We start from the raw sequence: 13,801 nt of genomic DNA on the forward strand, positions 1-13,801 counted from the left end.
GAAACATGTGGATACAGTAAAGGAAGGCAGGTGGTGAACCAGAGCGTCCAGCTCCCAGCTCTAACTTTCCCTCAGCCCATACATACGGTGGGATGGAAGGATGAACAGGTAAAGACTCAGGTAGAAAATTTTAATTCTTACCTTGAATCGGTTGAGCAGAAAGATTCTTGATCTGCAATAAAACATTTCAGAATGTCACAACTAGAAATTTAATCACCTTGTCAATACAAACTGCACTTTGAGCTTCCTACAGTTCTTTCCCTATAAGGAGCAAATCAAGGTAAATGGGAAGGTGAATAGTTTTTAAGGAGTTATGAGTGATGCATGGCCTGAAAGGATTCAATCACAAGCACCATTGAATTAGTAACCTTCCTTTTCAGCTGTTTAGTTCCATGTTCTTCCAGTTAAGCCAGGTCAGAGTTCAGCTCTATCCAAACCAGACTTACCTAGAACAGGTAAACCATGGGTTAGAACTGGAGTAAAGCCCTCTCTCTGTTTTCTCATTAAATCCCCCCGAGGTGTGGTTGGCTGCAGTATAAAGCAGTTTCCACACAATCCCACCAAACACATCTGGGGCAAGACTGGAACATGTTAGATTACTTTAAGTTATTTTTCTGCTCTCAATAATCCTAGCACTTCTGAAAAGACTTTGAACACTAACAGTTTTCTTCTTAATCTTCTCCATTAGAAAATGGATCATACCACTTTCTCCAAAACTTCCACATATCCTCATCCTGTATACATTGTTCTCATAGGTCTCCCTTGTAACCAAACAATATCCATGCTAAAATATGCTTCCTGGAAAGGAACCATATAACCTAGCCAAGTGATCTACAACGGCACATCAATTCCTAGCTTTGCAATCTATTTGCAAAGAATGGCTTAAGTTGTTTTTTAAATGCCATTACATGTTTTTGCATGTGACCACCACAAGTTTTTAAATTCCTCCATTCCTTTAAGGTTGAAGCATTTAGCTTATGTTGGTTCTCACTATTCGTTTCAAAACATATCACTTCACTCTTCTAAGTTAAATGTCATTTGCTTGCTTTGTCGCTATGTCTATGTGCTTCTTCAGTTTATTGCTAAACTCTCCACAAAGTGGTGTTGCTGCTGCTCTCTAGCTAGTATCTTTGTACTGTACATACAATTTCACCATATCTGCAGCCCACCAAGAGGCAATGGGGGGTTTCTATAGGTGGCCAGAGAGGGAATGCAGGACAAAGTGGTGGCAAGGAGAATATAGTAAAAACTTTGAGGTGGCATTTTATTCCAATATTTTTACAGATTCAAAAAAACTACTGTACAAGTTCTGCACCAGCACCAGGGACTAGAGGGAAAATTTGGTGAAAATGTGGTCGAGCAAAGAGCAGTGGGACTAGGTACAATTTCAATATTATTTCAGCTTGTAAGTTACAGGATCGCTTGGAGTGTGGAGCAGCTGATGACAGAATTCAGGCAAAGCTTTTAAATAGAGTGGACATGACATCTGGGGAACATCCAGAATAGTTACCAGTACAGGGATCCAGTCTCCCCTAAAGCAGAACCCTGAAATGCAAGCAGTAAACAATGCCAGAAATGAGTAATGGCAATGTGGTCTTCATCTTTACAACCAAGTCACAAGCATGGCATAAGGAGCTTTGGACAAAAGACAATAGGTTGTGTGGAAGCAAAAGACAGGAGGTCTCACCAAGGATAGTTTGAGAGCCAGCGGACTTGGTAGGCAGTGTGGGGGTGCAGTGGAAAGGGCGATATAGGACCAATTCAGTGTGTAGAGAATTGTAAGTGTGGAAAGTGTCACATGGGAAGTAGGTAGAGTGAGCAGTGGATTGGGAAATGTCTGGTGCAGAAAGAGTCAGGTGACATATGGGGATTGGCTGAAGGAAAGAAGATAAAGGACATGGGACAAGGGACGGGAAACCATGGGAAAGAGGTGCTAAATGGAAATAGGAAGTTAAAGGAAATCGGTTCCGGCAGGGATACATGAAATTAACAACTTTGTTGACTAATAACTCGCTGGAACAATATCCCACTACCCTTTATTGATCAAAGTTACACATAATTCAAGTCACACTGACTCTTAACACCCATTGATGAGACACAGCCAACCACTCAGTTCTACAAACAATGACAGAAAGCGAAATTTAGCAAATCCTACCTCAAGCTCAATCAGACAAGGAGCAGCAGAGCGTTGCAGCTTCAAAGACCCGTGTTCAATCCTGACCTTCGGTGCTGTCTGTGAAGTTTGCACATTCGCCCTGTGACCGCATGCATGTTTCCATGGGGGGCTCTGGTTTCCTCCCACCTCCCAAAGACATGCAACTTGTTAGATTAATTGGTCACTGTAAATTGCCCTAAAGTGGAGGTAAGTGGTAGAATATGGGGAGGGAGCTAATGGGAAAGTGGACAGAACAGATTAGCCTAAATAGGTGTCTAATGGTTGGCCCAGACTCAGTGGGCTAAAGGGTTCATTTCTCTGATGTGTGCGTCTGTGGTTAAATGTCGTCAAGCTAGTGGTACTTAAGTCTGCAAGACAGATGAAAAAGGCCAAGCAGATATTGTAAATGGAGTACCTGATTCTCCTGAGATGAGATGACCGCACTCTGCTCTTTGACCTTTGCAGAGAGCGTATTGATTTGTTTCTGGAAATATTCCGACATTGTTCGCTGGTCTTCTGATAAAGTAGACCTCAGCCTCTCATTTTCAGTCCTCATCTGTGAGGGAAACAATAAACCAACTTCAGAACGTCAATCAAAATCTAAACTTCAAAATTCATTTCGACTTATGACTGCTTCTTCAACAAGCTCTGATCACAAAGCAGCCATGAATACTTCATCCACAATATATTCCCATTTTTTCATGGCTGCCCTCTCTCCCACTATCACTTTCCCTCTCCCTCTCCCTCTCTCACCTTGTTAGTCAGCTGCTGCTAATACTGGGATAGTGGCAATTGGAGACATGCAGATATGGAGAGATTTGAGGGTTGTAGAAAGTGGATGTAAGAAAGGAGTAACATGCAGAGTTCAACATAGTGTGACCTAAATCGTGTCTTTCAATGTTACTAAGGCAAAGTTTTTAGTTTGTGGTAGGTTCAATTGAATAATGAGTAGCTTAGTATTTTATCACTTGGTTAGCAGCTTTCATTATCTCTCAAAACCTCTTCAACAGTGAATGAAGTCCCAACCTTCTTAATGCTTCAAAATTAGAATATCCCTTGTTTCCAGTTTCAGTTTTGTAAACCTTTATTGCAGTTCCCTAAGTTCATGACCCTCCTTCCTTTGACCAAACCCAAAGTGCACACAGTTATAGAATTTCAATAAGATTTGATTACTTTTACTCCTTCAATGCCATTGTTCTTCCAAATCCCTAGAGTATATTGATAAATGCCAACATTCCAATGTTCTTAACAAATACTATAGCTTCTTGCTACCAAATGAAATACCCTCACAATGTACTCCACCTTTTATTTTATCACTGAATCTCCTCATATACCCTTGGACACCTTTTGTGCCTACCCACAGCTTTGATTCCCACATCACTGTGTCAACAGCAAACTTAATTGCATTACTGTCATCTGTCATCTGTTTTCATTTGAACAATATTAACAGAGGACTGGTAGACATGAAGCACAAGGGGTGATTGATAAGTTCGTGGCCTGAGGAAGAAGGAGTCAATTTTAGAAAACGTAGCACATTTATTTTTCAACATAGTCCCCTCCTACATTTACACACTTAGTCCAGCAGTCATGGAGCATACGAATCCCTTCTTTGTAGAAGTTGGCATCTTGGCCCTCCAAAAGTGGTCCTCAGCAGGATGATTGATAAGTTCGTGGCCTAAAGTAGAAGGAGATGAGGAGAAACTTCAAACTTTCTGCATTTTCACTCAAAGAGTTGAACTGCACATGCATGTAACAAGAGCTGTATAACACAACTCCTTCTACCTTAAGCCATGAACTTATCAATCACCCCTGCTGTGGCCCACCTGGAGGTCCAAGCTGCTCTCGTTACATGCACGTGAAGTTCAACTTTTTGAGTGATTATTCAGAAAGTTTGAAGTTAATAACTCATCGCCTTCTACCTCAGGCCACAAACTTGTCAATCACCCCTGCTGTGGACCACTTCTACAAAGGAGGGATCCATATGCTCCACGACCGCTGGACTAACTACCTTAGGCCACGAGCTTATCAATCACCCCTCAAAGTTTCTTTATTGGAGAAAATGAGACAAGGCAGGCATCACACTGAGACCCTTTTGGAGCAAGAGGTCTGCCTGACCCAATGCCACATGACATTTTATGTGCTAAAGATCTAAGGACAATTCCATATTTACAATGCATCTGCAATGTTTCCTTTGAGCTACATGCAAACTTCACACCACACCACAAACATCTAAATGAATTTTAATCAGCATTGTCCGGTCTTCCCATTAACTGTGATTCACGAGTTTTAGGAACCCATTGTTCAGAGCTGCATTTTAAATTTAATCTACAATCTTTAATCAGACTGGTGGCTGAAGTTATTTGCTATATGTGCTAACCCCCCAAAAAAGTCCTATCATCATCTATCATTAAAATTAGTAATAACTAGCCAGCGTCTTGGCTACCTTTCCCCTGAACCTACTCTGCTAGATGCCCTCTCAAAGTTTGTTGGAATAGCAACAAATCAGCTTACAATGATAAGGGAACTCAAGGTAAAGGAGCCATTAGGAGGTAGTGACCGTAATATGGTAAGTTTTAATCTATAAGGGAAAATCAGAAGTGTCAGTATTACAGTTGAACAAACAGGACTATGAACTTACACAACAGGAATTCTGCAGATGCTGGAAATTCAAGCAACACACATCAAAGTTGCTGATGAATGCAGCAGGCCAGGCAGCATCTCTAGGAAGAGGTACAGTCGACATTTCAGGCCGAGACCCTTTGTCAATCCGATACCTCTTCCTAGAGATGCTGCCTGGCCTGCTGCGTTCACCAGCAACTTTGATGTGTGTTGCTATGAACTTACAGTTCATTCCAAAGAGGAAGAAAGATTCTAAGGGGGAGTAAGGGGCGACCATGGATGACAAGGGAAGCCAAGGACAGTATAAAAATAAAAGAGAGGAAGTATAACATAGCAAGGATGAGCGGGAAGCCAGAGGATAGGGAGACTTCTAAGGAGCAACAGAAGATAACTGAAAAGACAATACCGGGGGAAAAGATGAGGTACGAAGGTAAGCTAGCCAAGAATATAAAGGAGGATAGTAAGAGCTTCTTTAGGTATGTGAAGAGGAAAAAATTAGTTAAGACCAAAGTTGGGCCCTTTAAGACAGAAACGGGTGAAATTATTATGGGGAACAAGGAAATGGCAGACGAGTTGAATGGGTACTTTGGATCTGTCTTCACTAGGGAAGACACAAACAATCTCCCAGATGTAATAGTGATCAGAGGACCTAGGGTAATGGAGGAACTGAAGAAAATTCGCATTAGGCAGAAAATGGTGTTGGGTAAACTGATGGGACTAAAGGCTGATAAATCTCCAGGGCCTGATGGTCTGCATCTCAGTGTACTTAAGGAGGTGGCTCTAAAAATCATGGACGCATTGGTAATCATTTTCCAGTGTTCTGTAGATTCAGGATCAGTTCCTGCAGATTGGAGGGTAGCTAATGTTATTCCACTTTTTAAGAAAGGAGGGAGAGAGAAAACAGGCAATTTTAGACCAGTTAGTCTGACATCAGTGGTGGGAAAGAAGCTGGAATCAATTATAAAAGATGAAATAGCGGCATATTTTAATAGAAGTAGCAGGATAGGTCCGAGTCAGCATGGATTTATGAAGGGGAAATCATGCTTGACTAATCTTCTGGAATATTTTGAGGATGTAACTATGAAAATGGACATGAGAAAGCCAGTGGATGTAGTGTACCTGGACTTTCAGAAAGCCTTTGATAAGGTCCCACATAGGAGGTTAGTGGGCAAAATTAGAGCACATGGTATTGGGGGTAGGGTACTGACATGGATAGAATATTGGTTGGCAGACAGGAAACAAAGAGTAGGGATTAACGGGTCCTTTTCAGAATGGCAGGCGGTGACCAGTGAGGTACCGCAATGCTCAGTGCTGGGACCGCAGCTATTTACAATATATATTAATGATTTAGATGAACGGATTAAAAGTAACATTAGCAAATTTGCAGATGACACAAAGCTGGGTGACAGTGTGAAATGTGAGGGGGATGTTATGAGAATGCAGGGTGACTTGGACAGGTTGGGTGAGTGGGCAGATGCAGTTTAATGTGGATAAATGTGAGGTTATCAACTTTGGTGGCAAGAACAGGAAGGCAGATTACTATCTGAACGGTGTCAAGTTAGGAAAAGGGGAAGTACAACGAGATCTAGGTGTCCTTGTTCATCAGTCACTGAAAGTAAGCATACAGGTACAGCAGGCAGTGAAGAAAGCTAATGGCATGTTGGCCTTCATAACAAGGGGAGTTGAGTATAGGAGCAAAGAGGTCCTTCTGCAGTTGTACAAGGCCCTGTGAGACCCCACCTGGAGTATTGTGTGCAGTTTTGGTCTCCAAATTTGAGGAAGGACATTCTTGCTATGGAGGGAGTGCGGTGTAGGTTCACTGGGTTAATTCCAGAGATGGCGGGAATGTCATATGTTGAAAGATTGGAGCGACTGGGCTTGTAGACACTGGAATTTAGAAGGATGAGAGGGGATCTGATTGAAACATATAAGATTATTAAGGGATTGGACATGCTAGAGGCAGGAAACGTTCCTGATGTTGGGGGAGTCCAGAACCAGAGGCCACAGTTTAAGAATAAGGGGTAGACCATTTAGAATGGAGTAATGGAGTTGAGGAAAAGCTTTTTCACACAGAGGGTTGTGGTTCTGTGGAATGCTCTGCCTCAGAAGGCAGTGGAGGCCAATTCTCTGGATCCTTGCAAGAAAGAGTTAGATAGAGCTCTTAAAGATAGCAGAGTCAAGGGATATGGGGAGAAGGCAGGAACGGGGTACTGATTGTGAATGATCAGCCATCATCACAGTGAATGGCAGTGCTGGCTTGAAGGGCCGAATGGCCTACTCCTGCGCCTACTGTCTATTGTCTATTGTCTAATGGCACCAGAATGCACACTCTGGACGAGGAGTTTTAAAGACAAATAAGCACACTGTTCCCTGAAAGCAGCGTCACAGGTAGGCAGGATGATGAGAAAGGCTCTTGATTTGCTGGCTTTCATCAGTCAAGGCAATGAGTATAGACTTTGGGATGTCATATTGCAATTGCACATGATGTTGGCGAGGCAACATTTGGAATATTGCATTCCATTTTGGTCATCCTGTGATAGAAAAGTTACCATTAAGCTGGAAGGAACACAGAGCAGATTTATAAGATGAGACTGGGACTCAAGGAACTGTATTACAGAGGGAGGTTGAGCAAGTTGGGGTATCTCTTATTGGTGTGTAAGACGACAAATGGTTTTATAGAAATGTATAAAATCACAAGAGGCTGGGATAGGGTCATTGTGCAGTATTTTCCCAGGGTTGGGGACTCAAGGTGAGAGGAGAGGAATGTAATAGGAAGCTGTAGGGCAACATTTTCATGGGGTGGTAGGTGAGGGCAAGAAGAACTGTAGCTCTGTTAAAGCAGTGGGAAGGTGGGAGTTAGTGCGGATGGCGGATGTTTGGGAAATGGAAGAGATGTGGGTGAGGGCAACATCAATGGTGGAGGATTCTTTAAAGAAGGTGAACATCTTCGATGTCCTGGAAAGGAAAGCCTCATCCTGGAATCAAATGCATCAGGGGCAAAGGAACTGAGAAAAGGGAAAAGAAATTTTTACTGGAAACAGGGTGGGAAGAGATATAGTCAAGATATCCGTGGGAATCAGTAGGTTTGTAAAAGAAGTCAGTGGACAGTTTGTCTCCAGAGATGGAAACAAAGAAATTAGGAAAGGGGAACGAGGTGTCAGAAACAGACCAAGTAAATTTAACGGCAAGGTGAAGCTGTACGCAAAGTTGACAAGCTGAGCATAACTGCATGAAGTAGTTGTAAATGTAGCGCAGGTTCATTACCAGGGAAGGCTTGGAACAAGGATTGTTCCACATAGCCAATGAAAAGGCAGGCATAGCTCAGGCCCACGTGGATGCTTCAGACTCTAACAAGTTTCCACAGATGTACCATGGAGAGCATTCTAACTGGTTGCATCCCTGTCTGGTATGGAGGAGCCATAGCACAGGAACGGATAATACCGCAGAGGGTTGTAAACTCAACCAGCACTATCATGGGCACGAGCCTCCCTATCATCAAGGACATCTTCAAAAGGCGCTACCTCAAAAAGGGAGCACCCTTCATTAAGGACGCCACCACCTAGGGCATGGCCTCTTCTCCATCAGAGAGGAGGTACAGGAGCCTGAAGACACACACTCAATGTTTCAGCAACAACTTCTCCCATCCGATTTCTGAACAGACAATGAACCTACGAAAACTACCTTGGTATTTTGTTCTCTTTTTGTACTACTTTATTTATCCTTAATATATATTTCTTATTGCAATTTATAGTATATTTTATGATTGTACTGTACTGCTGCCACAAAACAACAAATTTCACAAAATATGTCAGTGATAATAAACCCGAATCCGGTTGTGATTGTGGGTAGCTAGAAGGTTGCCAAGGATACAGTCGGATATAGATGGAGAAGACCAGAAAAGATCTACAAGGATGCTGCCTGGATTGGAGGACATGTGCTTCAAGGAGAGGTTGAACAAACTTGGATTGCTTTCTCTAGCGCAGCGGAGGCTAGGAGAGATCTGACAGAAGTTTATAGGATTACAAGAGGCATAGATTGAGTAACAGCCAGTATCTTTTTCCCAGGTTGAAAATATTACAGGGCATGCATTTCACGCGAGAGGGGTTAGTTCCAAGGCGGGGGACAAGTCTTTCTACCAAGTTATGAGAATGTGCTGCGAGGGATGATAATGAAGGCAAATATGATAGAAGTATTTACGAGGCACTTAGATAAGCATATGAATGAATGGATAGAGGGATATGGGCATTGTGTAGGTAGAAGAAATTAACTTACTAAGGCACTTTATTATCTTAATTACTAGTCACAACATTTTGGTCTGAAAGGCCTGTTCCTTTGCTGTTCTGGTCTATGATCTATGTTCTAGGGAGTTATGATTCCCAGTGCTGACTGACACACATCAGTTTTCTCCTGGAGACTCCAAAAAGAACACTACTTCTGATTCTCCCACCCACCATCCCCCCTCAACACCTTTCAAAACTCTTTGTAACAGAGAAGAACAAACAGTTTAAAACATTGGAATCAATTTTTTGAAAGAACGATGCATTAATCTCATTTTCCGCCCTTTCACTACAGACCAGCAAGAATAAACAAACATAGTTACTCTCTGATATCCAGAGCTACCTTTCATCTGGTATTTTTCAGCACCACTCTAGCGATACTTTGGTGCAACATAATAACACTTCAACACAAAAGTACAGCAAAACAATTGCATTACTTAGAGATTATTAGTAAATCTCTAATAATCCAGCATCCTCAGAATGCTGGTAGTACTGGACTGGCAGATTTTCTGAATAAGTACATAAAATGCTTTAAACACCTAACATTAATTGCTTTTTTTTTTGCATGTCATGCATTAGTATAATAAATAAATATTATACAGTCGTATACTAAACTCAGTAGAGCATAGGGAGTCCAGAGAATCATATGCTGAACTGTCAAGGTTTCCAAACAATGGGGCAACAGATCAGCAGAGTAATATCATAATAATTAATTTGATTTGGCTTCTTTGTTGATTCATTACAGACCCACAAGGTGTGGATATCAAAACCTCAAGTTGAAGAAATGCTCCCAAATGTGGTGCGTTATGACCCATGCCACACTGCAAAGGCAGTGCTGAGTGGAAACAAAATGTAAAGGTGGCTCTGGAATCCAAATTAAAAATAGTCAAGGGAGCTCTTTTACAGTCTTGAAGATCTTCCAAGGGATTGAGCATGTGGTAGTTCTGGACTGCAGTTTTAATCATACCCCACATTTACTTCAGGTGCCAGCTTTGCCATCAACACAAGATGAAGGTCTAACTACCCAAAGATCTTCTTCTAGCCCTATGGTACCATTTGCCAGATACAACGATAAAAATAATTTGGCAAATAAACTTTCAAGTATGAATTTTACACATACCTCTTCCTGTTCAGTCACATGCTCAGCTTGAAGTTCTTTAAATTTTTTTTTGGATTCCTTTTTCTGAAAGTAAAAAAAATGATAACTCATCTTTTACAACTTTACTTTGTGATCCAAATGAATGACTCAGTAGTGCTGTAAGGTCACTGTCACCCAGAGGTACATATTCCCAGTGGGGGCAGTCGCCCAATGGCCTGTGATATTCTCAATGGTACCACAGGCACCCAGTGGTACTATAGTTACCAACTGGTACATCATCCCAGTGGTATCACAGTCACCTGGTGGTAGATCTTTCCAGTGGCGCCCACAGTCACCCTGAGGTACATACTGTATTTCCAATGGTAACAGGTACATATTTCCAGTGGTACCATAGCTACCCAGTGGTACATCTTCCCAATAACAGCACTCTTACTGGCTCTCAGGGGCAGTGCAGCTGCCCTGGAAATATTTCCAATCGTATCCACTTACCAATTTCTCATACCTCTCCCTCAAGATTCTCAGTTCGTCTGTTTGATCCTTCTCATGAAATGTCTCCACTTTGGAAATAACTGGACTTCTTGACTGAATCTCCTGTAGTTTCTAACAATAGAAAAAGTCTGACTTTAAGCTCAAATTGTCTCATTGGTACAGTGTTTATTAGAGTGCTATTTTAACATGGTAAAGGCAAGTGGCACATAGTGACAGAGTAATTGGCTCGGATCTGAAACATACTGAACTTCAGTCAGCAATTCAGAAACAAACAAACTGATTTTGCCACACTGGACCTTCAGCTACACCACTGAGATCAGCTTCAAATCCGGGGGCAACTCCCGATCACACTGACATTAGGGACCAGGCACACCACATCTACCCCCTCAGCTTTAGGGACCCGACACACTTCACATCTGACCCCTCAACTTTAGGGACCAGGCACACTTCACATATAACCCCTCAGCTTTGGGAAACCAACACACTTCACATCTGACCCCTCAACTTTAGGGACCACACACACTTCACATCTGCCTCCTCAGCTTGAAGGACCAGGCACGCTTCATATATAACCTCTCAGTTTTGGAAACCCGACACACTTCACATCTGGCCCCTCAGCTTTAGGGACCCGACACACCTCACATCTGACCCCTCAGCTTTAGGGACCTGACACACTTCACATTTGACCCTTCAGCTTTGGGGACACATCACACTTTAAGCTTAGTGTGTCAAATAGGGCCTTTGAATTGGTGTCACCAAACAAAATGGAAAAGCTAAGTCTGGGCTAGCTTCTCCAATTAATATTATGATTCTAATTAATGTTAATGCTTCTGTCAATAAAATGTTTTTGTCAAATAGATTTATTATTTTTTTAATATAATTATATAAATAGACCAAATTATTTTTAAAGGTATGCTGTGTAGCACTTCAAAAGGCTCTTAACATGTCTGTCAAAGACTGACAGGGCAGCTTGAAGAAGAGGCAGCAGGATCCACGACCTGAGGCCTAGTCACCACTCATGGATTACTGCACCTTGCTTCCTGGCTACCCTTAATCTTCATTACAAGTCTGCCTCACAATAAAAGATGGGTCAAATGCACAGGGGTCAAACACTGGTCTTCAGTTGTCACTGACTGACTACACAGCACTCTGACACTGATTGAATGACTGACGATAGTAAATATAGCACACAATGACAGTACCAGATCCAGGGCTCTAACTGGAATAACAGAGCAACTACACTGGTATCAATACACTTTCAATATAACATTGTTTATTTATATCCATGAAGAGAATCAAGTCCAATATCTTGTAGGATTCTTTAGCAACAGATGGAATACTTAGACAGAATGAACAGAGAGGTGTCAAGATGACCATGTATTTCAGTAGCTCGAGTCAGCCACCATGCAAGAACAAAGGAAAATAGGAGTAGTAGGCCAATGGACTGCTGAAGCCTCCTCTGCCATTCAATATAATCATGGCTGATCTGCACAAGGCCTCATCTCCTCTTCTCTGTGCCATATTCCCTGAGCCCTCAATTTCATGATCATCCAGAAGTCTATCTACTTCCTCTCTAAATTACCCATATCATCTGGCCTCTGAAACTCCCTGGTACAGAAAACCCATCACTCTCTGTTTTAACTGCTTGACAGGAGTTTTACATAACTACCACAGTATTCTGTAACTATCCCCTCATTCGAGATTCTTCCACTAGCGGGAACGTCCACCCTGTCAGGCTCCCACAGGATCTCATATGTTTCAATAAGATCACCTGTAAATCTTCCAATGGAGAAGAGTACAGCTCTAATTTCTTTAATCACTCATGACCAGTTTTCAATTAAAGCCCTTCTACTTCCATTGACCACAGGTTCTGTCCAGAGATCTTTATCATACCAGTTGCAAAACTCCCAGAACTTCCAACTGAGCGATTGTCACCAGTCAATGGACGAGAAATGAAGATTCAACTCGGAAGATATAAGTAACTGTCACTAGGAGCAGTTGGAAGTGACCAGCAGAGAAGCATCTAAAAGGAATCTGAATAATTTCTGATGAGACAGAAATATTAAATAAAGCTGATTCATTAATGCTTTCATGAATCAGCTCAACTAATGAATGAGATTCATTCCTCAGGTGGGTGGAAAGTCCTTTGAGGAGAAGTTAAACAGAGTTTAGAAATATGAGATTTATTCTTATTGAAGCATTTAGAATCACAGACAGAATCAAGGATACATACTTCATACATATGATACATACAATCAAGGATATTCTTCGATCTGCTGTCCACATTGATCAACAAGTAGCCAATTGCATTAATCGTTTTATCTCACCACATTTATGTCAGATCCTACCATTTATCTACTGGCATCTTAGAGTGGTCAATTAACATAACAATCTACATCTTTGACACATGAGAGGAAACCACAGCAACTGGAAGAAATCCACACAGACAGAACATATAAGCTGCACACAGACAATACCAGAAGTCAGGATTGACCATAAGACATAAGAGCAGAAATAGGCCATTCAGCCCATCGAGTCTGCTCCATCATGACTGATTTATTATCCCTCTCAATCCCATTCTCCTGTCTTCTCCCTGATGTCCTTTCTAATCAAGAACCTATCAACCTCCACATTAAATATAACCATTGATTTTGCCTCTATAGCCATATGTGGCAATGAATTCTACAGATTCATCACACTCTGACTGAAGAAATTTCTCCTCATCTCTGTTCTCAATGGATGTCCTTCTATTCTGAGGCTATGTCCTTTGGTCCTAGATCCTTACTTATTACATCCTTGCTTTTATGATCCCGTCCTTTTGAAATGAATGCCAACTTCACATTTGCCTTCCTTACCACCAACTTAACCTGCAAGTTCGCCTGTAGGAACCCTGCACAAGGCCTCCTGAGACCTTCTGCACCTCAGATTTCCAAATTTGCTCCCTATTTAGAAAATAGTCTATGCTTGTACCAAAGTGCATAACCATAACAATTCATTACACTATATTCCATCTACCACTTCCTTCCCATTCTCCCAATCTGCTCAAGTCCTTCTACAGACTCCCTATTTCCTCAATACTACTGTCACTCCACCTATCTTTGTATTGTCTGCAAACCTGGCCACAAAGCCATTAATTCTGTCATCCAAATTGTTGACATACAG

The 13,801-nt window shown here is 41.8% G+C and overlaps 1 protein-coding gene across 5 annotated transcripts in view; it reads right to left on the reverse strand.

Annotated features, from left to right (window-relative positions):
* The window catches only part of LOC134345467 (cilium assembly protein DZIP1L-like), a 237,246-nt gene that overhangs the window by 175,659 nt on the left and 47,786 nt on the right, over window positions 1-13,801 (reverse strand). For all 5 annotated transcript variants that reach the window (XR_010017710.1, XM_063046168.1, XM_063046170.1 and 2 more), the window contains 4 exons: window positions 10,640-10,750; window positions 10,172-10,234; window positions 2,571-2,711; window positions 142-172 (listed from right to left, as the gene is read on the reverse strand). Coding sequence is in view for 4 of the 5 variants with exons in the window: in XM_063046168.1 (XP_062902238.1) it covers window positions 142-172; window positions 2,571-2,711; window positions 10,172-10,234; window positions 10,640-10,750 (346 nt within the window). In the remaining variant the exon portion in view is untranslated. The remainder of the gene's footprint in view (window positions 1-141; window positions 173-2,570; window positions 2,712-10,171; window positions 10,235-10,639; window positions 10,751-13,801) is intronic.

Source organism: Mobula hypostoma, chromosome 4, assembly GCF_963921235.1.
Source record: "Mobula hypostoma chromosome 4, sMobHyp1.1, whole genome shotgun sequence".
Taxonomy (NCBI): domain Eukaryota; kingdom Metazoa; phylum Chordata; class Chondrichthyes; order Myliobatiformes; family Myliobatidae; genus Mobula; species Mobula hypostoma.